We start from the raw sequence: 27,854 nt of genomic DNA, 5'->3' as shown, positions 1-27,854 counted from the left end.
ACACCATGGAGGCTCCCAACTATCGACGAAGGAGTCATCAACTGCTGAGGAACAGACGATTAAGAAACCTCCAACTACCGAGGAACCGTTGATGGAGGCTCTCCCAACTATTAGTGACCAAGATGATGGAGCCGATGAACCAAACCAAATTGCACATCCAACCATTGATGAAGTAGCCCAATCGCACTAACCTGGAGATCCAAATTAACCTCTAATGATGAGTGAAACGATTCAAATCCAACCACCAACAATCGAAGAGATAAGTGCAATGGTTATAGAACAACCACCATTCACTTTGAGAGGCCACTTAATGGTTAATTATTAGTTCATATAGAGGAGATGAATTATTAGTTCATATCGTTGAAACTTAAGTGTTCCAGTCAGGGATGCACTAATCGGGGTTGATAATGGAAATCAGGTAGGACTAATAATATAGATACCATTTTTACATAAACTTACTTATCCTTATCAAGTCATTATGGTCACTCACTCAAAGTTTTTGTACAGAATAAAAACCATCGCCTTGAACGCCGCAAGAGGAAGAAGCCAGAGAAGTTCTTACCTGATGAGGTCAAAAGGCCCAAAACCTCTTCGAGTAACAAGGAAGCCACGGATGGGGGTACAAAATTAACTAAGGGGGAACGTACTAAGACTGAACCAACTTCAGAGAAAATAGACCAACCTAAAGGATCTCAACCAGTTGCACGCGAGTTAAAACCGCCCACATAGGGTTATAAATCCCAATTTGTTGGTCCCTATTCCAGACTTCCAATAAGGAATATTCAATCGTATGATCCATTGTTCCCGGTGCACGATGCTCTATGAAATGCATACAAGCAACGGAGAGCTAATTCAAAGAAAAAATATGAAGAGTAGACGACCTTATACACCTTCAGGACTAAGGAATTCTTCAAAACATTTGAGAAGAATACGTAGGTGATTGGAGATGTGAGTGTTCTTATTATCTATATATATTTCATATCCACTAACGTTAATATAAGTAATCGTTTAGGTTAATCTCAGTGATCGCCTACGCTTTTATAAGCCATTGTTTATATTAATCTAAACGATCGCCTTACTTCTTTATTTGTCATCGTTTAGATTGATCTAAACGATTGCACAATTTTTTATATGTTATCATTTAGATTATTCTAAACAACCGCCTACCTTTTATCTATTATCGTTTAGGTTAATTTGAACGATCGCCTACTTCTTTATCAATTATCGTTTATTTATATATACGATCACGTAAGTTAATATTTCTAATGATATTATCCGTTATTTAAATGTCTTAGACCATGGACTTTCTACTGATGCACGTGCACTACAAGTTGCATTCGAAACCTAACCTCTACAAATATCTGTTCACAGTGGTGGGTTTGAGGTTCATGGTACGAATTTAACAATCATGGAATTTGTACCAACCCCCTAGGACTTAAGTTAGGTCGTTACTAAACACATGCATGCATGAGACTTAAAACGACACTCTGTTATGGTGAAATAAATGCTAATTAAATAAGGTAAATTTAAAAGACTTTGCATTTAATTTCAAATATTAAAAACAACGGTAGGGTACTCATAAATCATAAATGATAATAACTAAATCTAGAAGCGATTCTTAATAGTAAGTTTTAAACATCAACATTGAAAGCTAAGAAAAACATGAAAAAAAGTTTAAATCTCATGAGCGGAAGCATAAAACTGGTCCCAATGGCTCGATCACGAATTTCGCTCGTCATTCGCCAGCGCATCCCTACTCTTACCTGAAACATAAACATGAAAAAAATGTGAGTATAAAATACTCAGTAAGTAACCCCACTACTGGGATCAAGCTAGGCATCTATGTCCTCTAGATGCCTACCCCTAGTGGAACATATAAACTGCTCTAGTCCTCCTGGGACACGTACATACATGAAAAGGTATGCTCACTCCTTCTATAAGTCCCGTAGGACCCACAACCACTGGTGAATCCCGAAGGAAACACAATCTCTTACATACACGTAGTTATGTATACACCTCTTTCGTATACACATAACTCACTTATGTACCTCTTTCGTACATATAGTATGTATACACCTCTTTCGTATACACATAACCCACTAAATGTGTACCTCTTTCGTACATACAGTACGTATACACCTCTTTCGTATACACATAACCCACTGAATGTGTACCTCTTTCGTACACATGGTTATGTATACACCTCATAACCCACTGAGTATGTGCCTCTTTTGTACACCCCAATACCCTCTAAGTATGTATCACTTTCATACACACCAGCCCTAGTACATCTCTTTCATGTACTAACGCCCTTGGACGTATATCACTTTCATGGAAAGGAAAAGATATTACATCTAACTTCATATTACATATAACCTTCACATCATCATGAGTCCTCTAAAATCTTCTCATCATCAATCTCATGTTAATTAACCTCAACATACGTATTTAATCTAGTTTTAAATGGATCAACTGTAGAACATCACTTTCATGCACTAAATCATGTAAACAATAAAGTATTCGGGATTTCGTAATATATCATATAGTCTACACATTCTCTTAATAAATCGCATAACTATATAGATCAGCAAATGTCTAATTCTCATCTAGTTTTAAGGCATTCCAATAGGAGTGCTACTTAACTCATAATTCAAGGGTCATGTCAATCATCATTTAATATAACTCATAAAATTCTAAATCAAGCTCATACATAATCATATTTCGATATATTATCAGTCCATCCAACCTCATAACAATCAAAATTATTCAAAAAAAACTGCTGCAAGGATCTTCAATATTAAATCTACAGTGTATCACCTGGCACGAAAACGATTCCAGAAGTAAGATTACTTACCCTAGAGTTTGAGCTCAATCGAAACAAATTTATTCCCTTCCTTGCTTAAAAAGAATCTTGAATCGAACCATATAGTGAAAAATCAAAATTAAATCGAAACAAATTTATTCCCTTCCTTACTTTAAAAGAATCTTGAATCGAACCATATAGTGAAAAATCAAAATTAAACTCCAATCCTAAGAATATAACCCAAATCAAAAATTCACATCAATACATCCAAAACACTTACTCGAAGTGTTTGCTCAAGTCGAACTATAGTCGAGCTTCAGACACAAAATACACAAAACTCGATGAAACAAACTCCAACTTCACCGATAAAACTTTAATCCAAAAATGAAACACAATGGGTATCAAAAGTAACTGGGTATCTAAATCGATAGATCCAGTGATGGCAAAAGTAGATGACGCTTGAGCAGTGACTGAATAGAGGACGTGAAGAAGAAACTGACGTGGTGGGTTTGGTCGTCATCGGACGGGCTCGCAAACGGCTGAGCTTCAGATCTGGGCGGACAAGCGGCTGGAAACTCGCGAACAGCACGGCGACCCATGAACGAAACGCCCAGTCTATTGGCGGCGACTTGCAGATGCGCAGGAGAAGGACGATGCGATCTGCTGTCGAGGACTTGGCTGAAGGAGACAGCGGTGGACGACTGGACAAATCTGGCAACGGCACCTAACCACCATACGATGAGAACGCGCACGACCTTAGATCTGGAACCCGGACGGCTGAGAGTCGACGACGACCGACGCGATGTGAGCGGAGGCGTGCGAAACTCCGGCGTTAAGAGTCGGTGACGAGGAGAGGCGCAGACACACGACTGAGAAAGGAGAGATCGTGCAGTTGGGACGCTGTGGCACGCGTTGCTCGCGGACGAAAACATTCGGCGAGACGCGCGGAGGAGATCGGCTGGGAGGCGGCACTGAGCGGCTCGAAGGGTGCGACGGCGGCTAGGGTTTCCACGAAAGGAGGGTGGACAGTGAGGTTGAAGAAAAAAGTTTAATTGTTTTATAAAAAATAATAATAATAATAATAATAATAATAATAAAACTTAAAAAAGGAAATAAAATAAACTCTATTTTATTCCTTTCCTTATTCCAATTTATTTTATTAACTTCATTTTTTTTTCAAAAAGTAAAAATAAAACATGCCATTAATTTAATTGTATAAGATCAAAATTAAATTCTCGTACTTACACTTAACTCCAAAATTCCAAAAAGACCCTCCCCTAACAAAATTACTGAAAGTACATTAATATTAGAGAAAAAAATACGGGGTGTTACAGAATTACTTTTTATGCCTTGGATATTAGTATCATGGTTTATATAATATCCTTCTTCTTTTTTTTTTTTTTTTTAGGCATAGGATGCCATCATGGAGGCAGGAGGAATTTCATCAAAGGTCGGCCGGGTGGAGTGATGATGGAGGACAGAAACATGGTAGTCTAGATGAATTAGGGAGCACATAGTAGATTGTGGGCAGACAGGCAATATTTCCTCGATTATGTGCTTGGACAACATGAAGAGTACAGGCCTACATTGACGGAGGTGGAGCTCATTTTTGTACCAATCAACATCAAATAACATTGGCTCATGACTATCATTGATTTATATTCATGCACGATATACGTATTCGACTCCATGCCAAACTACATCGGTAGTGACATCCTAGATGATAGTTGGCAACTGGTGGCCAGATCAATACCATCCATCTTAATTGTCGTAAAAAAAAAAAAATTGAAAATTTAAGTACGGGCCGTGAGAAGTGAAGCGATCGAAGGTGACCCTCCAAACTGTCAAATCTCAACTGTGAGATATTTTTGCTAAATTTGTAGAATATCTTGCAAATAAGGATAGGAATAGCTTAAAACAATAACATATGTCATTGTTTAGAAAACAGTATATTGCCCAATTGTAACACTGAAATGATAATAAAACATTACAATTACATTAAACACTGGCACTGAAACGAGATTGTCCATCATAAGTATGAGATTGCATACAATTAATTACAAGATCGTATATCCAGCATTGGGCGATCATTTACTATTTGCTAAGTGATCGCCCAATTGTGCTAAGCAATCTCCTACTTAATGATGGATGATCTCCTACTTAATGATGGGCGATCTTGTTCTTAATGATGGGCGATCCTTTAGTTCCTATTACATACCTACAACCTAAATGGACCGTGCAAAGTGTTATTAATGTCTGTTTGCACTTTTCTTGTTATGTTCTCTCTGACCACATCATGTGGATTTGTTATGGCTCATCTTCAGTAAAAAGTATTCTAACGGTTTAATGACAACGGACATTTGGTATAATTTGTGGTGGTAGAATTTCAAAGTCTTCGAACTTTGGTCTTCATCTCCATTCTTGTCTGTGTCCAACTGGGTAGATTGGTTTGGTGTGAGTGGTAAGCACACACTCAACGGTATACCACTTTGCACACATTGTTTGAACATTAATGTTTCGAAGGGTTGTCGTAGCTATTGCGTGGGAGTATGGGATCTCCACGCAATTAAACTCCATACAAGTACATGTCCGTGAACAAAGATCAACCAACCCCTCTCTCCCTCAATATCCATCGCCTACGTTAATTATATGTATGACCACCGGAAAAACACAATGTGTTCTAGACATTAATTCTGCCTCCTTAAGAATAATCATTGCATAATTAGTTACGATGTTTGTACATACCATTGCATGTGTACGTCGGACATAGAACCAACCCTGCAATCACTCATGGATATACTCTAATAGTTTTGTGATTGGAAGTTCTCGTGCATCTTTAACACTCATTAAGGCATTGTACTATATTCGTCATCATCTTGTTATACCTACAACGGATTTGATAAACCTTTGCTCACCGTTGTAATCCAACTTCCTCAAGATAGGTTGTCACCCTAGGATATTAATGGAGTTTAGCCCATGATATCTTAAACTTAGACATCCTATAAGCTTTGGCCACAAGATAGAAGTGTGGGGTTATGTCCTTATTCTTGAATATGTCCACCAAATTATTCCGAATGTGGTATATACATAGGACATAAAATTTCTCGGGGAATATACTTGAGACAACCTTTCCAATGGAAAGATGTGACAATCTAATATAATCACTAAATTCGGAATGTCTCCAATCGAAGCCTTCAAATGAGCCATGAACCAAGTCTATACATTCTCACAATCTACAATACTAAACGCGATAGGATATATGTTGTTATTTCCATCAATGCACATTGCTACTAACAACATACCTTTATATTTCTTATGCAAATGGGTCCCGTCAACAATGATTACAGGGCATATGCAATTCAAGAATCTCCTAATACACGGGCCGAATGCCATCAAGATGTACTTAAAGTATTGTCTATCTTTTTAAAGTACTTAAAGTATCAACCTCAAAGACGTTCACAGATTTGCAAGCTTCAGTGTCTTGCCATATGTGCTAACAAGATCATATGATCCTTTTAACAACTCTCAAGCGAACACCAATGCATACTCTCTTGCACGATAAGCCTACCCCTAGCTTATATTCATATTTGGACTTGATTAAGTGTCCTATAACCAAAATTTTTACTTGTTGATGATTATGAAAGAACCGGTTAAGGTCCTTGAGCGAAAGTGGGGATTGGTCCCAAATCCCAATTTTACAGAATCATGAATTTTACAGAATTGAACAAAAACATTATGCATTAATTTAATTACAACATGCTTATTTTAAAAAAGAGAGAGAAAAAAGGTAAAGATGAACTAACCCTTGAAGATCTAATCTTCTCGTAATTCCTTCTCCAAAATGGCCACAAACTCGAAACCCTAATTTGGACACCACCAATCAGAACCTCCTGTTCTCTAGGATGAGAATCCAAGGAGTTGTGGGCTCTTGGAATTTTGAAAGAGAGGGATAGAGTTTGAGAAAGGAAGAGGGGAAGAACAGAGAACTTGAGAACTTTTTCTCAGAGATTGTGTTTCTGTGAGTTCGGTAAAACTTAAGAGGAAGAAGATGACCACTCATCTACACCCCACTTTCACGTAGTAGAAAGAAAAAAGGGTCTCCCAAAGTTATTTCTCAAAAATTTACATTAATAAAAAAAATTATTTAATAAAACAAATAATATATATTTATATGATAACCACTTTATCATATAATATATATATTAAACTATATATTATATCAAATATAACATATAACCTATAGTTTAATATTGTATCAAATGTAATATAACCTATAAACTGTCTCTTATACACATCTAGATGTGTATAAGAGACAGCAAATAAACTTTATATTATAATATATCAAATATATTATAGTAATTATATCAAAATTATATCATATATAATGAATTCCCTCAATTAATTTAAACAATTCAAATTAATCCAAAATCGATTCTCATTTAATCCCTGTTGAGCTATAGGGGAGCCTCGTGGACCTGTAGATTGAAGCTCCAACGGTACTTAAATAATTAATTAAACTTCTTTAATTAAATTATTCAACATCCATTAACTGTCGGGCACTCCACTAAAGACCGACGTCTGTACTCTTCACACTACAGATATATTTTTGTCTATTGGATATAACTAGTCAACAATGTGATGACCCTTCACAAATTGTTCATAAGTACAACTAGGCCAAAATTACCGTTTTGCCCTGGTAGTTAACATCTAACTCCTTCAGTACTACTAATCCGTCTAATGAACAATAAATCATAGTCCAACTATGATTAAACCCCTCTCGAGCCAAGAGATGGAGTGGCGCCACATTGTTCAAGCTCCGGAATCAATCCTTAAGGGAGCAATTTATCTACTTACCCTGACATTGGGAAAGAAGTGAATTCCTTCTTGTGTAATTATGTTCCCAGCTCCCCAATCAAATGAATCCTCAAAATGGTAGGCTTATCGAGTCGACGATCTGGCCACTCTCACCTATACAAATCAAAGGACCGCGCTTTATATGCATGAGTTCACAACTTACTCAGGATTCAGGTCATGTCACCTATGGTGAAATGTAATTCTCTATTATGAACAGTGTTATATAATGAGACTAGTCATTTCGTGATCCGATCTTATACAAACTCCTTTGTACAGAATACCTCACTCACATGTCTCCATATGAATGATCAGGATCAAGTCATTTGTAACACTTTACAACAATTGTAATATCTACAAAGCGAGTCATACTCGCAGCGTCACTAGGATATGATATCCAGTCTTATCCATCTACTACAGACCATTTAGGTTATCTCTTAAACATGATCTACATGTATGTCTCTACATTCATATTTAAGCTACATAAGATAAACTTGGATGTTCGTTTATTAGTTTGTGAGTTCAATGCTACTAAATGTCAAATAAAACATCTCATATTTTATATTTGTACAATACAATTACAAACTACAAGATTCTACGAGATTTAGGGCATCAACCCCAACAGATTACCCATTTGCATTTCAAGAGTGCATGTATGGACATTTGGATACTTCGTCACTTTAAAGGAATCACTTCTTTTTTTTTTTTTTTTCACGAACCTTCCACTTACATTCCTCTACAAAAAACCATCAAGTTAGTAAGCTCTTTCTTGATCTTTTAGTCAAAATTCTTTCTTATTACAAGCATCGACAAATTAATTGATAAATCATATTTCGAAAACAAAATCTGACCAATCTTTATATCACATCATTCAAACAGTCATGGGGTATTGTGATAAGGTCGTCATATGATGGGCTATCCGATGATGTGGGTATATCTTAAATGGTTGGATTGGAATAGTGGAATACATTTGAACTAAGGGCATCGCCTCTTGTGGGATAGGAGCAGGTGGGGTTGGAACATGAATGGAATGTGTTGGAATTGTTTGTGGTCCTGAAGATTGTTCGTATACAGGGTCAGTATCAAACTGTGGAGTACATCTATATTAGATGTTATGACCAATCCAAACTTCACTTCCGTCATCCTCCAGGTTACATGGTTCAATATTCTCATTTAATGAAGACATGTAGGAATATTATGTGTTGGAATAGTTGCAAACCTACAGTTTTGACTAGTTGGAATGGTTTGAATCGTTGGATTGCATTGTTGGTGCATATTATCTATGTCTACTACATAACTTTCATGAGGTGTAACTGATACAAATAAAGCATCCGAGATGCATCACTACCTTCTAAAAAGAGATAAGATCTTTATCATCGACTATGTCAATTGGGGGAACTGAGACCAATAGATTGTAACAACATTTGATGTGTACATTAAACATATTCAGGTCAATATTTAATCGTTGTTGCAGAATATTCACTAATTCTCTACACATTATATCATTTCTAACCTTTAGACCTTTCATATGACCTCCAACATAATTGCTTCTGGACTGGTCCCATTCCCCACCAAATCGTACAAAGGTGCGAGCTACCGTCATTGATCTAAAATCAGAAAATTCACAATTGGATTCAAATTGCTTCTAAGGTAAGCGATCGCCCAACAAGTTATAATAGATAGGCCAACAAGTTATAATAGATCGCCTAACAAATTATAATAGATCACGCAGCAAATTATAAGCGGTCACCTATATTAATGTAAATGAACGTTTACTTATATATAGACAATCGTTTATATAATACTAAACGATCACTTACATTATGATGAGCGATTTCATATCTCCATGAAAGTAATCTTGGAAGAAAAATACTGCGTAAACACTTACATTCTCTCTGTTTCTGATTCTGACGAATATGAATTTTTTGTATCCAAAGACAAAATGAACTGAAGAAAGATGAAGCGATCGACAATGAGAATGTTGGACTGAAACTCTAAGAGAACAATGAGAGAATAAGTTGGGCAGTTCGACTGAAAGTGATTAACTAAGAGTGTGACCTTTCATTCTTGATATCAATAACATTCAATGTTGTCGATAGAATATTAGTTGAGAATAAATGCTCTGATAGTATGTTGGCGTTGCATTGAATACATCTGTTGAATCGCTGAAGGAAAAAAAAAAAAGGAGGTAGGCAAGTTAAGATATTTTAAATTTAGGGGTGAATATGGTATTTCATATGACAAAAAGGTCCATGGCAATAAAGTTTTTAAGAATGGGTAAGTCATAGAGAAGTTTTGGGTGATTCTATGAAATTTTCTTGTTGGGCATGTAGGTAGGAAATTTGAAAACATAAATTTTAAAATAAAGAATTTAATAAAAACAAAGTTGTATTTTCAAAGTTGCAGAATATTTTCAAATTTGAAAAAATTCCCAATCAAAGTCATTAAACCCTTAATGATCAAATATTGATACTAAATTCTACAAAAAGGGGCCTTCTGAACACAAGAACAAGGTGTCTGTCTTCTCGTCTCGTCTTCAAATTCCTTCAATTCCTCTCATTCTCATCAAGTTGCCACGGTAACATTTCAATGTTCCTCCATGAAGTTCTAATTTTGTTGTTTAAGGAAGGCTTGAAAATGAGTTTGGTAAGAGAAATCCAGCCACAGGAATCATCTTTGATAAGATAACAAACAGCAAGGCAAGAAAAACTTGTATAATCTTTTTGTAACTGCCCCTTGTTGACATTCCAAATTTCCAATTGCTCGATCACTGACATACAGCATAACAGCAAGAGGCTCCCTTCTTCATGTTTTCATCTCTGAACTTCACAATCATCGATTTCCGGATCCAATGACCATGTTAAAGTAGTATCTATCAAGTATTTAAATATTTGAAGGTCGGGAAAACTTAACTATACAAACAGGGGATCAAGGAAGACACTAACAAGGAAATCTAGTCAAACCTTAGTATACATCTAATATCCTCACTTTTCTAACTGCTCTTAATGTAGCATCTAAGCTGTCTTTCCATCAGCTTTCAGCGTTTTAAAATTTTCCTCTTAAAAAAATCGAAGATATAAAATAGAGGCCTTGGGACAGACCTGTGTAGATGAAATTGTCACGACTCTGGCCAACACAATTATGCAACAGAGCGTGCCTCCTCACTGTCAGGAAGGACTATGTCAAGCCTCATCATGGGCAAGTATTTCTCGGGGATCGTTGCACCTGCCTGCATGCACACTTCAACCACAGCAGGAGCTTTACCATAAAACCTCTTTAATGCACCTATCAATGTCGGGCCTTTTGGATCACGAACATGCCAAACATAATTTGGAGGCAGTACTTCATCTAAAGTTGCATCCTGCCAACCATGCTTTCCATCCCTCCATTGGTGCTTAAATTCTCCACATAGCTTAGCATTATGACCCCATGGTCCCACATGAACCTCGGAGCAGTACCCACAAGCCTTCACTGTGTACTTCCTCATCAACCTCCTAACACCATACCTAACAGTTTCATATGCCTCCATCGTTTCTTGGGCAATTCTAGGGACATCTTCAGGTAGAGGAGGCGCAAATCGTTGAGAAGCCCTTTGTGTATCGAAATCAAGAAGAGGGTAAGAATCAGCAGCCTGCCAAGGTTTAGGCTCCTCAATATTTCCACCTCGATCAATTACTTTCTTTCCAATCATTCGGATGGGTTTAGTTCTCCTACGTGAAGGATACTCTGGTATATCCACACCGGCCTGGATGCAAAGCTCTACAACAGCTGGAATTCTATCATATTCAAATCGTGTTTCATGCTTAATGCGCCGACCAAAAGGATCGTAGAGATGGTATGACTCAATAGGGACTAAGACATCATTGATAGAACCTGTGACCCATGAGTGGAAGCTTCGACGCATTGCACTGGTAGGACCAAGACAATCTTGAATATGGTGGCCTGAATGGGCTACATGAACTTCTGAACATTCCCTACACAGAATCAAAAGACAAACCGATATTCAGCATAACTATGAATTTTAAATTTAACACAGTGGAAGACTAGGACACAGCCAAACGAGCTTGCCAAGACTATTTCATAGTGAAACTTCTTGACCAAAAACGATCAACCTGCAAGCATATACTGGAATAACATGTAAAAGGTGTGAAAGGCCCTTAATCAAAATTTTCCAGGCATCCAGTACTTCATGAGCAACAGGTACCAAATCAATGACAAGTAAACCATTTTTCCCAGGTTCAAGCAGTTTCTCTATACCCCTTTGTGCAAGCTCTTTGTCAGCTTTTGCAGCCCGCTTGATTTGCTTTAGGGGAATGGGATAGGGTTTCTTTTTCTTTTTAGGCAATGTGGTTGGAAGATCCACATTCTGGCGATACACTTCTCGTTTCTTCGAAATAGGACCTTTTCCATATTCCTGACTGGTATAGGATAAAGTCCTTAATGCTGTTGGCACTTTTTGAGACAACAGTTTATGCGCAAACTGCAATAGAAGAATATTGCAAGATCTTATTTGTCTTGAAGAGTTTCTCACAGGAGGTAGGACAACCATTATAAATCAATAGAAATTGTTTTCAAGTATAAAGTGAAATCATGACTTACATAAAAGGATGTGGTTAGAGTCCGAGATACAAAAATATTGAAGAAAGAATAAAAACTTTAAAGTGGTCAAATAAGCAGAGAGACTGACAAATACACGATGCTAACATGTCTGGATGAAACAGAAACACTCATTTAATTAAACTAAGAGTATTCATGTTTTAAACCATTTAGAAGAGTACTTTATGATTTCAAAGTAGGATTACAAACCAAGATCATGTTCTGGTAATATAAACATGTCTTGGTAAATGATCCAAAATCCAGCCAAGCATGCCATTTCATCAACAGAATCACTAAAATGAAGAGAAAATAAAGCAACAGGACACTGAAATTTCGTGGAGATGATTTGGATAAGCATGTAAACCTGTACTCGAGGAGTATATGATCTTAGTGCAGACAGGTGCAGGCTCGTAAACTCCACATTACCAATGAAGATACCTACAAGCATGCAACAAAATCAGTCAGAAATAAGCTCAAACCATTGTTTAACAACAACACACCTTTCAGAATTCAATTAGAATCAAATGGCCGTAGCTTCTACGCAGTTACGGAGGAACATAGCCTCCAATTAGTGAACAACAGTGGAGCAATAAAGAACCCTATTCCTACAATTCAAAACAACAAAACTCCAATCTCAAATGAAAAAGAAAACAAATACCTACCCATTTGCGATAGCTCCCAAAAACGAGTAGAAACCGCCGGAAGCATCTGAAGCATCAAGTCGACGATGCTCTAGCTGGCTCGTTGCCTTGAAAAAGAAACCAAACATGATATCAGTGCCATCAGAACAAAAAAAGCTGGAAGCATAGTCATTACAATTACAACGACGATGTATAGCAAATTTCTAAATGCTAGAAACAAAAACGAGGCAGAAATTGAGAGCAAAGCTATTATATAGCAGTAATTTCGAGGGGGAAAAAACAAAAAAAAAAAAAATGGGTGTTTTAATTAGAGAAATATGAAGAAAATAGACTGTGAAGTTGTAAGAGTGATGATTACCGCCGGAGCAGGAGAGAGTGAAAAGCAATATGAGACAGAAGGGGGATATACCGAGGGCTGGGAAATACTGGAAATCGAAATATTCGAAATATATATATATATATATTAGTACCATTAAGGGGTGAGCATTAGTTGGAACCGCTACCCTTCGATAGAAGATGACAGCAACAAACGTTCGATGGTTGTCAAAAAATAGAATATATAAAACAGAAATTAGGTTGAATCGTGAATCTTGCTCTATCCAAATGTGCAAGCAGTTCTACGGAACTATCACGATATTCCTAGGATAAAACAACCTAGAATAAATATATTTGTCTCAATCGGAGCTGCACTGTACCCGATTGGACAACACACACCCTTTAGGACTGATATGCTCGAAAACCAAAACGTATAGGAAACAATCGAGAGAGGAAAATGAGCTAGAATGTGCGCGAGGACCACACATAAGATGCAGGAAGTTGAGCGAAGAGGTATAAGACCCTTTCTTTTATTTAATAATAAAAATAAAATTAAAAAAATAAAATAATAGTTATCTTTAATAAATCATACACCATGCCCGAACAACGACGCACGCGTGTGGGATATCCACCATACCCGCATTAGCCTATCTCCTCACTCCCTCTAAAAATAGGTACCCCTTAGGGCATAAACTCGCAACTAAAGGTGGGTGTATATAAATGAGGTCTCACTTCCCGATCTTAGCAATGTGGGATTCTCAAACAAGCCATTTTTTTATTTAAAATTTAAACTTTTACTAACAATCCCCCACTTGAAAATTTAAAATCATAAGAAAAACATTTTTCATTAAGCAATATCAATCTATACAACATTGTGCATAAGTAAAGATGTCTTACGACTTGAACCTTTACGCAGTGTAGATGATTTAGAATATACTATAGTAACTCTTGGTTTTGAACTCTATCTCTAACAACATCTCACACACAACATTACTAGAGTGTAGTTCAAAAGTCTGTGCTTTATTGTCTAGCATGTGTATCCCGGTTTAGTGAATGTTTTAAAGAGTTTGCCAAAAACTCCATAGGAAGCAACCCCTACTTCCACATTCACATAGGTGAGTCTATCATTAGTACTCATGTAGCTAGGTACTCCACTTGATATCAAGTATAGATCTCATTAAGAATTATGTTTGACCTTTCTTACACTTCACGGTATCATGCACAGACTCTAAGTCATAGGAAGGAGAACTTTATGTTTTTTTTAGCATGATTTGCTTCATATCACTTGTGATCAATTATTACTTGTTGAACCTATTTCTTGGGATCTTCAGTCTATAGGTTAGCTTTTCCTCACAGGTGATTCATCTCTCTATAAGTAGAGCTGGCAAAATTTTCGGCAGGGTCGGGTCCCCACGAGTCCTCAACCCGATCGGGACGGGGAATCCCCAGTTTGAACCGGGATAGGGACAAACCGGGGATTTAAATCAAATTTTCGGACAGGGAAGGGAGGGGATCCCCGCCCCGTCCCGGTCCCCGTCCACGCCTGATTTTTTTAATTGTTAATATATATATATATATATATATATATATATATATATATATATATATATATTACTGACGGTATGTTTAGTTTTTTTTCTTTTTTAATTTTAAAAATCTAATATAATAAATTTAATTTTTAATTAATGTATAATAAAAAAAACAAATGTAAGTTTAATTTTAAAGAATTATATATGTAACAATAATACTAATTTCCTATATAAATTTATAATTTCAATACAGATATTAAATTACTTAATTTTAAAAATAATAAAAATAATAAAAATAAAAGGGGGATTTTCCCCCGCGGGACCCGAATCCTCGAAAGGGATTTCCCACCCCAACCCCGACTCCCACAATGATGAATGGGGTGGGACGGGGATTAAAAATCCACGCCCCATCCCCGACCCGGCCCAGCCATTGCCATCCTTATCTATAAGCACGAGTGTCATCTTTTCTGAAGTTTTGAAAACCTTCTCTTTGGTAGTCCTTTCGTCAAAGAATGTGCAAAGTTTTCATCAGTTCATGTATGATATGAAGGATCCCCAAATTGAAGGGAACCGTGAGGGGAAAAAAAGATCATCAAAATCTCATTTTCTTTTATGTTAAGTAAATTTTATAGTAAATCAAGAAATAAGATATGCATTTCATAAAATTACAGCATGCTATATAATTAGGGTTTTAGAAAACCTTACCTTTGAAGAACTTTTCTTCAAGAATCCCTCGAACATTACACGACATCTTGAAGACTTTCTTTAAGGAAACCTTGATTAAGAGCACGAACACTAACCATAAAGGCTTCCTCAGTATTCTCAGGTAGAGAACCCAGGAGTTGTGGGCTCTGACTATTTTGGAATGAAGGGAATTAAGTTTGAGTAGAGAGAGGAAAGAATTGAGATTGTTTCACCAACAAAATCTAAACTTACATAACGATTCTGTCTTTCTCACATTATCAAAATCGAAGAACAGATTATATAAAAGGAGACTCTCTCTTGTCTTTTAAAAAACCAATCCACCAACCATCCACTTACGTGGATGAAGAGAAAAGAGGTGGAAGGACTGTAACTCCCTCCCTCATTTTTTATTTAAAATAAAATAAAAATGGTATTTAATATATATATATTATATATATATATATATATATAATATATATATATATATATATAATATATATATATATATTAAACTATATGTTATATCAAATATAACATAATAACTTATAGATTTAATATTGTATCACAATACAATATAAACTATAGTTTCATTTTCTCTCTTATATGACATTTAATAGTAAATCACATTTATATTAAATTTATTCAGATATTTATTATCCTCTCAATTAATCTATAAGTATCAAATACATTATAATAATTATATCACATATAATTAAAATAATTTAAATTATATCACATATAATTAAATCCCTTATATATTTTTGAACAATTCAAATTAATCCAAAAACTAATTCTCATTTAATCTTATTGAGCTACCAAGGGGACCTCATGAACCTGTAACTTGAAGCTCCAATGGTTACATGAATAATTAATCAAAACTCTTTAATTAAATTATTACCAATCCGTTAACTGTCAGATACTCCACTAAAGATCGGCAGCTGCACTCTTCATACTACAGATATATTTTGTGTCCATTGAATATAACCAATCACCAATATGATGATCCTTCACAAATTGCTCGTAAGTACAGCTAGGCCAAAATTACGCGTTTTGCCCCTATAAATTATATCAACTCTTTAAGTACCACTGATCCCGCTAATGAAAAATAATCATAATCCAACTATAATGAACCTCTCTCGGGCTAGAAGAGTGACACTACATTGTTCGAGCCCCGAATCAACCCTCAAGGGAGCAATTTATCTAACTTACCCTGACCTCGGGGAATGAGTGAATTCCTTCTTGTGTAGCTGTGTTCCCAGCTCCTCAATCAGACGAATCTCCAAAATGGTAGGCTTGTTGAGTTGGCAATCTGGTCACTCTCACCCATACAAATCAAAGAACTGCCTTTATAGGCAGGAGTTCATAACTCACTCAGGATTCAGGTAATGTTATCTATGGTCATCCTGGTGAAATGTAAGTCTCTATTAAGAAAAGAATTTACTGAGCACAATTAATTCGCTTCATAATAGAGACTTACATTTCACCAGGATGACCATAGATAACATTACCTGAATCCTGAGTGAGTTATGAACTCCTGCCTATAAAGGCAGTTCTTTGATTTGTATGGGTGAGAGTGGCCAGATCGCCAACTCAACAAGCCTACCATTTAAGGGATTCGTCTGACTGGGAAGCTGGGAACTCAATTACACAAGACGGAATTTACTCATTCCTCGATGCAGGGACAAGTAGATAAATTTCTCCCTTAGGGGCTGATTTCGGATCTTGAACATAGTGGCCATACCCTCTCCTAGCTCGAGAGGACTTGATCATAGTGGGATTATGATTTATTGTTCATTAGAAGAATTAGCGGTACTTAAGAAGTTAGATGTAACTACAGGGGCAAAACGATATTTTGGCCCAGCTGTACTTACGAGCAATTTGTGAAGGGTCATCGTATTGTTGATTGATTATATTCAATGGACATAGAAATTTATCTGTAGTGCGAAGAGTGAGTTGTCAATCTTTAGTGGAGTGACCGACAGTTAACAGATGTTGGGTAATTTAATTAAAGAGTTTAATTAATTATCCAAGTACCGTTGGAGCTTCAATCTATAGGTTCATAAGGTCCCCTCCGTAGCTCAACTGGGATTTAATCTTTTAACTAATTTGAATTATTCAAATTAATTGAGGGAATTAATTATATATATGATATAATTAATTCTAATGTATATGGTACATTATGAGAGGAATTTGAATATGATTCAAATACCAATTATATGAATGAGATTCATGTAACCAAATATAAATATGATTTATATTGAGAGGAATAAAATATTTGGATATTATATTAAATGTCATGTATTGTTGAGACAGAACAAAACTATAGTTTATGTTGTATTTGATACAATATAAAACTATAAACTATATGTTATATTTGATATAACATATGGTGTGTGTATATATAATAAAGTAGTTATTATTATATATTCTATTTTATTAATTTATTTGAAATTAATAAAAGGGAATGAGTTATAACTCCCTCCCATTATTCTCTCAATAACTAACTTGTGATAAAAAAGAAGTTGAGAGATCATCTTCTTCCAAGTTTTCTGACACATAATTCACAATCTAAAAGAAAGTTTCTTTGAAAAAAAACTTCTCTCCCATCCTCTCCATCTCCTTCCCTCTTCCTAGGACTCAAGCAAAGCCCACAACTCCTGCTTGAGTCTTTAATCCCAAAAGAGAATATAGAGGGTTCTCGACTGGTCATGTCCGTGCGTGAAGAAGGAGACCTGCGAGGAAGGAGTTATGTTCGTGACTCGTATGAGGGATTACTTGAAGAAAGGTTCTTCAAAGGTGAGGTTTCTTGAAACTTATTTTTCATCTAAAAGCATGTTGTAATTTAATTGTTAAATGCATATCTCTTGTTGTTTACTATAAATTTTGTATTCAATAATTAATGAAAATTGGACGGACCGCTTCCGCTCAAGGATCTCCTCATGTCGAGATTCCTTCACGTGTATCCTGTAAGGATCAAATTCTTAGAATCATACATGAGCATGTAGTCCCTCATTCTCCGTAGATACTTGAGGATGTTTTTAACGGCAATCCAGTGATCTAATAATGGATTAGATTGATATCTACCGACTATCTCCACTGCATAGTAGATGTCAGGTCTCTTACATCACATCGCATACATCAGGTTGCCCACAACCGATGCATAGGGGATCCGTCTCATTTCCTCAACCTCTTCGTGTGTCTTAGGACATTGTTCCTTAGAAAATATCACTCAATGCCTGAAAGGAAATAAGCCCCTCTTGGAGTTCTGCATTGAATATTTGACAAGCATCTTGTCAATATACGCTGCTTGAGATAGAGCTAGCATTTTGTTCTTTCGATTTATAAAGATCTGAATATCCAGAACAAATTGAACCTACTGAACTGTTGATGATCTTTCATTTGGAGTTGGGTCGCTAGCTAGTTCTTAACTTCAGTCAGTAAACCTACATCATTCCCAATGAGTGGAATATCATCTACATATAATACTAGAAAAACTACTAAACTGTTGATGATCTTCTTGTATACACAAGGCTCATCTGTGTTTTGACCAAAGCCATGAGATTTGATCGCAGTATCAAACCTTATGTTCCAAGATCTAGAAGCTTGCTTCAATCCATAAATGGACCGATTAATCTTGCAAACCTTTTGCTTTTAAACTTGGGTTATGAATCCCTCGGGCTGCTCCATGTAAATTGTCTCCTCAATATTGTCATTTAGAAAGGCAATCTTGACATCCATTCACCAAATTTCATAGTCATAATATGAGACAATGGACAGGAGGATCTGGATAGACTTAAGCATTACAACAGGTGAGAAAGTCTCCTCATAGTCAACTCCCTTAACCTGGGTATAACCCTTTACCATCATTATAGCCTTGAAGGTTTGCACCTTCCCATCAGCACCCCGTTTCCTTTTGTAGATTCATTTACAACCTATAGGTTTAACCCCATCAGATTAATCTACAAGATCCCATACGGAATTGAAATACATAGACTCCATTTCGAGATCCATCGCATTGATTCATTCATCTTTGTCAATATCCTCCATTGCTTTCTTGTAAGGCAATGGATCCTCAACTTCACCATCAGCTATTATAGCCATGATTTCTGTTAAACCTATATAGCGAATAGGTGAGTTTGCAACCCCCCTACTACTTCAAGGTTCTCTCAACCTTTGAGATGGATTTGACCTACTAGATGATCCTACTTCAACAACTCTTATTGAAGATTCAATAGTTTATTTGAAAATTTCATTAAACACAATCTTACTTCTGTGCTTGTGCTCCTTTATGTGGTCTTCTTCAAGAAAAGTAGCATTTATCGATACAAACAATTTGTTTCTTTAGGATCAAAGAAGTAACCACCTCTTGTTCCTTTAGGGTAGCTTACAAATAGGCACAATCTTGAACGTGGTTTCAATTTCTTAGGATTAGCCTCAAGCACAGGTGCTGGGCAACCCCAGATTCTGAAATGACGTAAACTAGCTTTACATCCATTTCATAACTCCAAAGGTGTTCTAGCAACACTCTTGGATGGAACACAGTTTAAGATGTACGCTGCAGTCTCTACTGCTTAACCCCAAAATGAGTCAGGTAAGGAAGCGTAACTCATCATGGATCGAACCATGTCCAATAGGGTTCAATTTTTCCTTTTTAATACACCATTTTGCTGAGGTGTACCAGGTGCTGAGAGTTGAGATACTATTCCATGTTCTATCAAATAGTTTTGGAATGTTAAATCTATAAACTCTCCACCTCGATCAGATCGAAATGTTTTAATCGTTCTGTTTAATGCATTTTTAACTTCAACCTTGAATTCTTTGAACTTTTCAAAAGATTCATACTTATGTTGTATTAAATAAATGTACCCATATCTTGAATAATCATCAGTAAAAGTGATGAAATATTCATAACCTCCCTTAGCTTTTACATTCATCGAACCATAGAGATCTGAATGTACTAACTCTAAAAATTCTTTGGCCCATTGACCCTTTTCAGTAGAAGGTCTTTTAGTCATTTTGCCTTCAAGACATGACTCATACACAGGTAAAGAATTTTCTTCTAACTCACTTAGAAGTCCATTTTTCACCAACCTCTCAATTCTATTAAGATTGATGTGTCCTAGTCTTAGGTGCCAAAGTTGGGCATTTTCTTTAGGAGAAATTTTAAGTCTTTTATGTTGAGTTACTGCAGTCTTAAACATTTATGTGTTATGGAGGATGTTAGTTGCTAATAGTCTTAGTACATAAAGATTATTTTTCAGTTTTGCAGAACAAATATCAACACCATTCTTAAAAATAAACATTTTGTTAGAAAGAAAGTTGATATTATATGAACGTTCAAGCAAACATTTTACAGATACAAGGTTCCTTTTTAAATCAGAAACTACATAAACATTTTCTAGAATAAGAAATTTGTTCTACAAAATCAACTGGAGACGTCCCACTACCACAGCCACAGTCGAGATGACGTGCCCAGTTCTAACATGCATTGTCATCTCACCAGCATCTAGTTTCTGCCAGGAACTAATTCCCTGAAATGAAGAACAAACATGGTTAGTGGCCCCAGAGTCTATAATCAAGGCAGAATCATCATTCTCCACTAAGCAAGTTTTCAATACAAGTAAATCATATTTACCTTGTTTGACCTTATTCTTTTCTGCCAAGTATTTGGGGCAGTTCCTCTTCCAATGCCCATCTTGGTTGTAATGGAAACAAATTCCCTTTGCAACCTTGATGGGTTTTCTATCCCTTTGAGCAGTAACTATAGGGTTAGTTTTCCCCTTTCTACCCTTCTTCTCCTTCCGCTTTTTGGTGCCGGAGAAAGAAATTACAGACTTAGTTCCAGAGGTCGAACCTTTATGGAACTTCTTAGAAGATGAAGCAACATTTACTTCACTCTTCTGCTCCTTGCCTTTCATTAAGGATTGGAAGGTATGTAGCTCATTGAGCATAGTGGTCAGGTTGTAGTCAATCTTGTTCAGAACAGAATTGCTATGAAAATATAGGAAACTTTCAGGTAAAGATTCCAATATGAAGCTAATCTGACTGATTTCATTGATGCTCGACCCATTTATCTCTGCCACGTTAAAGTGGACCATCATGTTGAGAACATGTTCTCGAACAGACGCCTCATCTTACATACGGGCATTGAATATGTGTTTCAGAGCATCATGTCTAAGCTGTGCAGACGGTTGTTTGAACATTTCCCTCAGGGACTCCATGATCTCACGAGCTGAGAGCATGGGCTCATGCTTCTTGCCCANTCTTGAACAGATGCCTCTTCTGGCGTACAGGCATTGAAGATGTGTTTTAGAGTGTCATGCTTGATCTATGCAGATGGTTGTTTGAACATTTCCCTCAGGGACTCCATGATCTCACGAGCTGAGAGCATGGGCTCATGCTTCTTGCCCAAGACTTCATTAAGACTAGCTAAGATATACGCTTGGTCCTTTTTGTTTGCCCATGTTTAACGCTCGTATGCTTCCTGAACGTTTCGAGGAGCATTGAGAGCTGAAATGAGAGAACAATCCTCCATCAGGACAAAACGAAGATTATCGATGATCAATATTGTGTTGATTGTATTTTTCCAACTAGCATAATTCTCTCCCATTAATTTATCCATGGCGAGTAAACTTAAAGTAGCGGTAGCCATGTTAAAGAATTTGCTGAAAAAGAACAAACTATTTACATTTAGTCTACTGGTATTAAACCACTTATGACAACCAATCAGAATTTTAGCAAAATAGTCTAGTGTACTTTAATTTATATCTATTTTGCAATGATGCTTCAGTGAGGCAGGACAAAAGTCACCGTAAGTTGATCAAGTTTCCCTTCACTGAAATGAGACATTCTCAACTATTAGACAGAAACAACACCTTGTCACTGCAACTAATAGTCACCATTGTTCGGTCCAGAATTTGTTAACATCCTTAACAATTATGTATAAGCGTAACCCTTTATTTTAGGTTCTAGAGTTCTGCCTCAATGAGCCAACCGTAGGGAAAAACCGATTGGGATATGAAACTAAAGCAACCCTATCCATTGATGGAGATTGAATAAAGCGTCATGAAATACTGTCATTCTTTAGGGGGCAATGCATGAAACTTTATTTAACCTAATGAGAGAGATCGGGGGATGTGCTGTCACACTTCCCCCTCTCACTTACTATAAACACTATCTCCATTCACCTTATTATTGACCTATCTAAATGCCACCCGTAGGAGGACACACACGGCTCGAGGATGAAAGTAGATCTCACGGTGTGAACTTGTAGGGAGAAACATGTAGAGGATAAAATGAAGTATCATATACCCCATTTTTCTCTCACTGAGTGTTTTACCTAAGGTTAATTAACTTAGGAAAAATTCGGCTACTGAATTTATTTAAGTGTTTATTTAATTTGCTAAAAAAACAACGCTTGTCTTTGATGATTAAACAGTTTTGATTGAAGTCTCATTAAACTCTTTAATAGACTTTGATCAAACTTACATGCATGTAACAAATCTATCTAATTCACTTTTCCAAGTAGGTTCCCAGGTAGGGGTGTGATATTTCCATCAACTTATGTACCCCAACCTAGCTAAAACTCACCTTAGACAAAAGGTCCCTTATAGATACATTTGTTACATATTTAATCTTTTATTAAGAATCAATTTAATCTTATTAAGCTGATTAAAAGATTAAATTAAGATTTCTAATCTCATTAGAAATGTGATCTTAGGTCTAATGATTATAGCCTAAGGTTTGCATGCAACTCTTAATTATTGATTTTAATTCTAATTTCATTTAGTTATAACGATTATAAATAAATGAAACAATTAAAACATCCATTGCATGCTTGACATATCATAACATTTATAAATTAACCAAAGGTAATGTCATGCTTCATGCAATCTCCATTCATTACCAATATATATAACAATTATATAACTAGATAATGAATCATACTATAGCATACTTCCATACATCCATTCAACCATATATTATAACAATTATAATATAAATGGTGCATGGAAATGCTATAATGCATGCATACATAAACTATAACATTTATACTATATGATGCATGAGCATGCTATATAATTTAAATCATGCATATACATATATTATAACATTTATAATATAAAATGATGCGTGAATATAAATGCATAACCTATGGTAGGTTTTAAATCTATATGACATACAACATGACATATAAATTAATAAAACATACATCACATGTATATTTAATACAAACAATTAATGTACCGGGATAGAACAGCTAAAAAAAACTTAAAAGGCTAACTATTACATGAGTAAGAGTCATCCAGTTCTAAACAGGTGAACTGACCTTGAACCGCTTGAACCGAACCGCCCTTCAATGAACTCTCTGCAGTGATTATGTAGCAAACTTGTTGTGCGATCTTGTAACAAATGCTACGCGATCGTGTAGCAAAACCTACACGATCTTGGAGCATTAGCCACACGATCGTTTAGCAAATGCTACACGATCGTGTAGTAAAAGCTAGAAGATCGTTTAGAATAGCTACACGATCGTGTAGCTGTAGTTAGACGATCTTGTAGAACTACTTCGTCTTCTTCAAAGAAGCAGTGCTCAAAATTTCTTCTTTGAAGCTCCTCGAGAACAACATGAGCGACTCAAAACAATGAATATAGACTCTATATAAAAAATTATGCCCAAAATAGGGGCTTTTACAAACCAAATTTGCTAACAAATAAAAAAACCTTAAAACTAAGTAACCTATCCCGAAACATCCATCAACAAAACCATATTCAAAACCATTCATAGCATGAACTTTAAACAGAATGCAGAAAGAGTAATACCCACCATCACTGTAAAATTGATTCAACAAAAAAATGGAATTTGAGATCAGTAAACCAACAACCCAGCTCTGATACCAATTGAAGGATCCCAAATTGAAGGGAACTGTGAGCGGAAGAAAGATTGTCTCAAATCCCCTTTTCCATTGAATGTAAATTTTACAGTAAATCAAGAATAAGATATGCATTATAAATTACAGCATGAGGTTTTAGAAACCTTACCTTTGAAGACTTTTTTTTAAGAATCCCCCGAATAGTACATGAACGTCTTGAAGACTTTCTTCAAGAAAACCTCGATCAAGAGTATAAACACCACCATAAAGGTTTCCTCAATATTCTCAGGTAAAGAACCTAAGAATAGTGGGCTCTGACTATTCTGGAATAAGGGAATTAAGTTTGAGTAGAGAGAATGGAGAATTGAGATTGTTCACCAACAAAATCAAAACTTACAGAACGATTCTGTCTTTCTCACACTGTCAAAATCGAAGAAAAGATTGTGAAAGAAGGAGACTCTCTCTTGTCTTTAAAAGAGAGAGATTTAGAGGGCAGATGAAACTTTATTTAACCCTAGAGAGAAGGCGATTGATGCTGTCACAACTACGTTCCACGTCCTCTCACTTTACTTATAATACACTATCTCCCATTCACCTATTTATGACCTATCTAAAATCCACCCGTCAGGAGGACACACTAGAGATTAACGACGCAGCTGCGTTAGGTCAGTGAAAGTAGATCGTCACTGGTGTTGAAAACTTGTAGGAGAGAACATGTAGAGGATAAAATGAAGTACATATACCCATTTTTCTCTCACTGAGTGTTTTTAACCTAAGGTTAATTAATTAGGAAATTCGGCTACTTGAATTTATTTAAGTGTTTATTTAATTTGCTAAAAAAAACAACGTTGTCTTTTGATGATTAACAGTTTTGATTGAAGTTTCATTAAACTCTTTATAGACTTTGATCAAAACTTACATGCATGTAACAAATCTATCTAATTCACTTTTCCAAGTAGGTTCCCAGGTAGGGGTGTGATATATTTCCATCAACCTTATGTCTCCAACCTTAGCTAAATACTCACCTTAGAACAAAGGTCCGCTTATAGATACATTTGTTACATATTTAATTCTTTTATTAAGAATATTTAATCTTATAAGCTGATTAATAAGATTAAATTAAGATTTCTAATTATTAGAAATGGTGATCTTAGGTCTATGATATAGCCTAAGGTTTGACCATGCAACTCTTATTATTGATTTTAATTCTAATTTCATTTAGTTAATAACGATTTAAATAAATGAAACAATTAAAACATCCATTGCATGCTTGACATATCATAAAACATTATATAATTAACGCAAAGGTAAATGTCATGCTTCATGGCAAATCGCCATTCATTACCAATATATATAACAATATATAACTAGATAATAATCATTATATAGCATACTCCATACATCCATTCACGGCATATATCTTATAACAATTAATATAAAAGGTGCATGAAATGCTATAATGCATGGCATACATAAACTTTAACTTAACTATAATGTGCATGAGCAATGCAGATATAATTTTAAATCATGCATATAACATAATTATAACATTTAGTAATATAAAATGATGCGGTGAATATAAAATGCATACTATGGTAGTGTTTTAAATCTAATATGAACATACAACAGACAATAATAAATTATAAAACAACATCACATGTAGATTATAATACAACAATTAATGTTACCGGGATAGAACAGCTAAAAAAAAACTTAAAAAGGCTAACTAATTACATGAGTAAGAGTCAATCCAGTTGCTAAACAGGTGAACTACCTTGAAACCCGCGCATTGAACCCAACCGCCCTTCCAATGAACTTCTCTGCAGTTGATTATGTAGCAAAACTTGTTTGTGCGATCTGTAATCAAAATGCTACCGATCGTGTAGCAAAACCTACACGATCTTGGAGCATTAGCCACACGATCGTTGATTAGCAAATGCTACAGCGATCGGTAGTAGAACATTAAAGCTAGAAGATCGTTGTAGAATAGCTACACGATCGTTGTATTAGTTCTTTGTAGTATAGAACATCTTGTTATGAAGACTTACTTCGTCTTCTTCAATAGAAAGCAGTTGGACTCAAAAATCTTCTTGTCTCGCGTCGCACGCACACGCTCCCTCGAGAACAACATCTAATGCAAGCGACTCCAAAACAATGAATATAGACTCTATTATAAAAAAATTATCCCAAAATAGGGGCTTTTACATAACCAAATATGTGCTAACAAATAAAAAAACTTAAAACCGTAAGTAACCTATCCTCGAAACATCCATCAAACCAAAACCATATTCCAAAAACCATTTCATAGCGATGAACTGTTAAACAGAATGCGAAAGAGTAATACCCACCAATCACTGTAAAAATTGATTCAACAAAAAAATGGAATTGAGTATCAGGTAAACCAACAACCCAGCTCTGATACCAATTGAAGGATTCCCAAAATTGAAGGGAACTTGTGAGCGGAAGAAAGATTGTCTCAATATCCCCTTTTCCATGTCGAATGAAAATTTGTTTACGAGTTCGAAAATGTCAAGAATAAGTAGCATTATAAATATCAGCATGAGGTTTACGAAAAACCTTACCTTGGATAGACTTTTTTATTAGATACCCCGAATAGTACAGAACGTCTTGAAGACTTTCTTTCAAGAAAACCTCGATCAATGAGTATAAACACCACGCATAAAGGTTTACCTCAATATTCTCAGGTAAGAACCTAGAATAGTGGGCTCTGACTATTCTGAGGAAATAAGAGGAAATAAGTTTGAGTAGACAGAGAATGGAGAATTAGATGTTCACCAACAAAATCAAAAACTTACAGAACGATTCTGTCCTTTCTCACACTGTCAAAATCGAGAAAAGAATTGTGAAAGAAGGAGAACTCTCTCTTGTCTCAAAAACCAAAACTACCACAACCACCCACGTGAGAGAAGGGGGGGGGGGGGTTGTAACTCCCTCCCTCATTTTTATCACATACAATATAACCATATAGTTTCTTTTCTCTCTTATATGACATTTAATATAAATCACATTTATAGTAAATTTAACAATTATGTATCCAATTCATATTATAATAATTTTAATCTTATTCAAATATTTATATCTTTCAATTAATCTATATGTATCAAATACATTATAAATAATTATATCACATATAATTAAATTAATTAATCATATCATATATAATAAATCCATCTATTAATTTGAGAATTGATCCAAAAACTGATTTTCATTAATCCTATGAGCTACCAAAGGGACCTCATGAACCTGTAGCTTGAAGCTCCAACGATACATGAATAATTAATCAAACTCTTTAGTTAAATAATTCACCATCCGTTAACTGTCAGACATTCTACTAAAGACCGACAGCTACACTATTCGCACTACAGTATATTTATGTGTGCATTGGATATAACCAATCAATAGTACGATGACCTTCACAAATTGCTCGTAAGTACAGCTAGGCCATTATTACCGTTTAACCCTATAGTTACATCTAACTCCTTAAAGTACCACTGATCCTCTAATGAACATAAGATCATAGTCCAACTATGACTAAACTACT

General features: G+C 35.7%; 1 protein-coding gene and 1 long non-coding RNA gene across 6 annotated transcripts; one reads left to right on the top strand and one right to left on the bottom strand.

Annotated features, from left to right (window-relative positions):
- Positions 1–1,743: 1,743 nt before the first annotated feature.
- On the bottom strand, positions 1,744–13,324 carry LOC120085838 (APO protein 1, chloroplastic). 5 transcript variants are annotated; one of them, XR_005484045.1, is made up of 8 exons: positions 13,250–13,324; positions 12,913–12,998; positions 12,615–12,688; positions 11,767–12,134; positions 10,756–11,628; positions 9,713–9,819; positions 9,543–9,601; positions 9,067–9,261 (listed from the first exon to the last, which is right to left on the bottom strand). XR_005484045.1 is itself a non-coding variant. In XM_039042056.1 (6 exons), the coding sequence occupies exons 2-5, from the start codon at positions 12,965–12,967 to the stop codon at positions 10,794–10,796; spliced, it is 1,332 nt and encodes a 443-aa protein (XP_038897984.1). In that variant the 5' UTR covers positions 12,968–12,998; positions 13,250–13,324; the 3' UTR covers positions 1,744–1,763; positions 10,756–10,793. The 5 variants fall into 5 exon arrangements, 3 of the variants coding, with proteins under 3 accessions (XP_038897984.1, XP_038897983.1, XP_038897981.1); XR_005484044.1 differs by having other exon boundaries at positions 9,543–9,819; XM_039042056.1 differs by lacking the exons at positions 9,067–9,261; positions 9,543–9,601; positions 9,713–9,819 and adding an exon at positions 1,744–1,763.
- Positions 2,937–4,806, top strand: LOC120085839. The gene is made up of 2 exons (XR_005484046.1): positions 2,937–3,836; positions 4,212–4,806. It is a non-coding gene; the product is annotated as an uncharacterized LOC120085839 (long non-coding RNA).
- Positions 13,325–27,854: the final 14,530 nt, after the last annotated feature.

The sequence above is a fragment of the Benincasa hispida genome, chromosome 9 (genome assembly GCF_009727055.1).
Source record: "Benincasa hispida cultivar B227 chromosome 9, ASM972705v1, whole genome shotgun sequence".
In the NCBI taxonomy this organism is placed as follows: Eukaryota; Viridiplantae; Streptophyta; class Magnoliopsida; order Cucurbitales; family Cucurbitaceae; genus Benincasa; species Benincasa hispida.
The sequence above is the reverse complement of the archived record's forward strand: the minus strand, read 5'-3'. Positions and strand labels throughout refer to the sequence as shown.

What these genes read in the sequence shown, in the direction of transcription:
- LOC120085838 (XM_039042056.1), bottom strand. Translation starts at nt 12,967, where the DNA reads ATGCTTCAGATGCTTCCGGCGGTTTCTACTCGTTTTTGGGAGCTATCG. An exon ending in CATATACTCCTCGAGTACAG is followed by an intron (nt 12,135 to 12,614) that starts GTTTACATGCTT and finishes CTTCTATTGCAG; the next exon opens with TTTGCGCATAAACTGTTGTC. An exon ending in ATTCCAGTATATGCTTGCAG is followed by an intron (nt 11,629 to 11,766) that starts GTTGATCGTTTT and finishes GATTCTGTGTAG; the next exon opens with GGAATGTTCAGAAGTTCATG.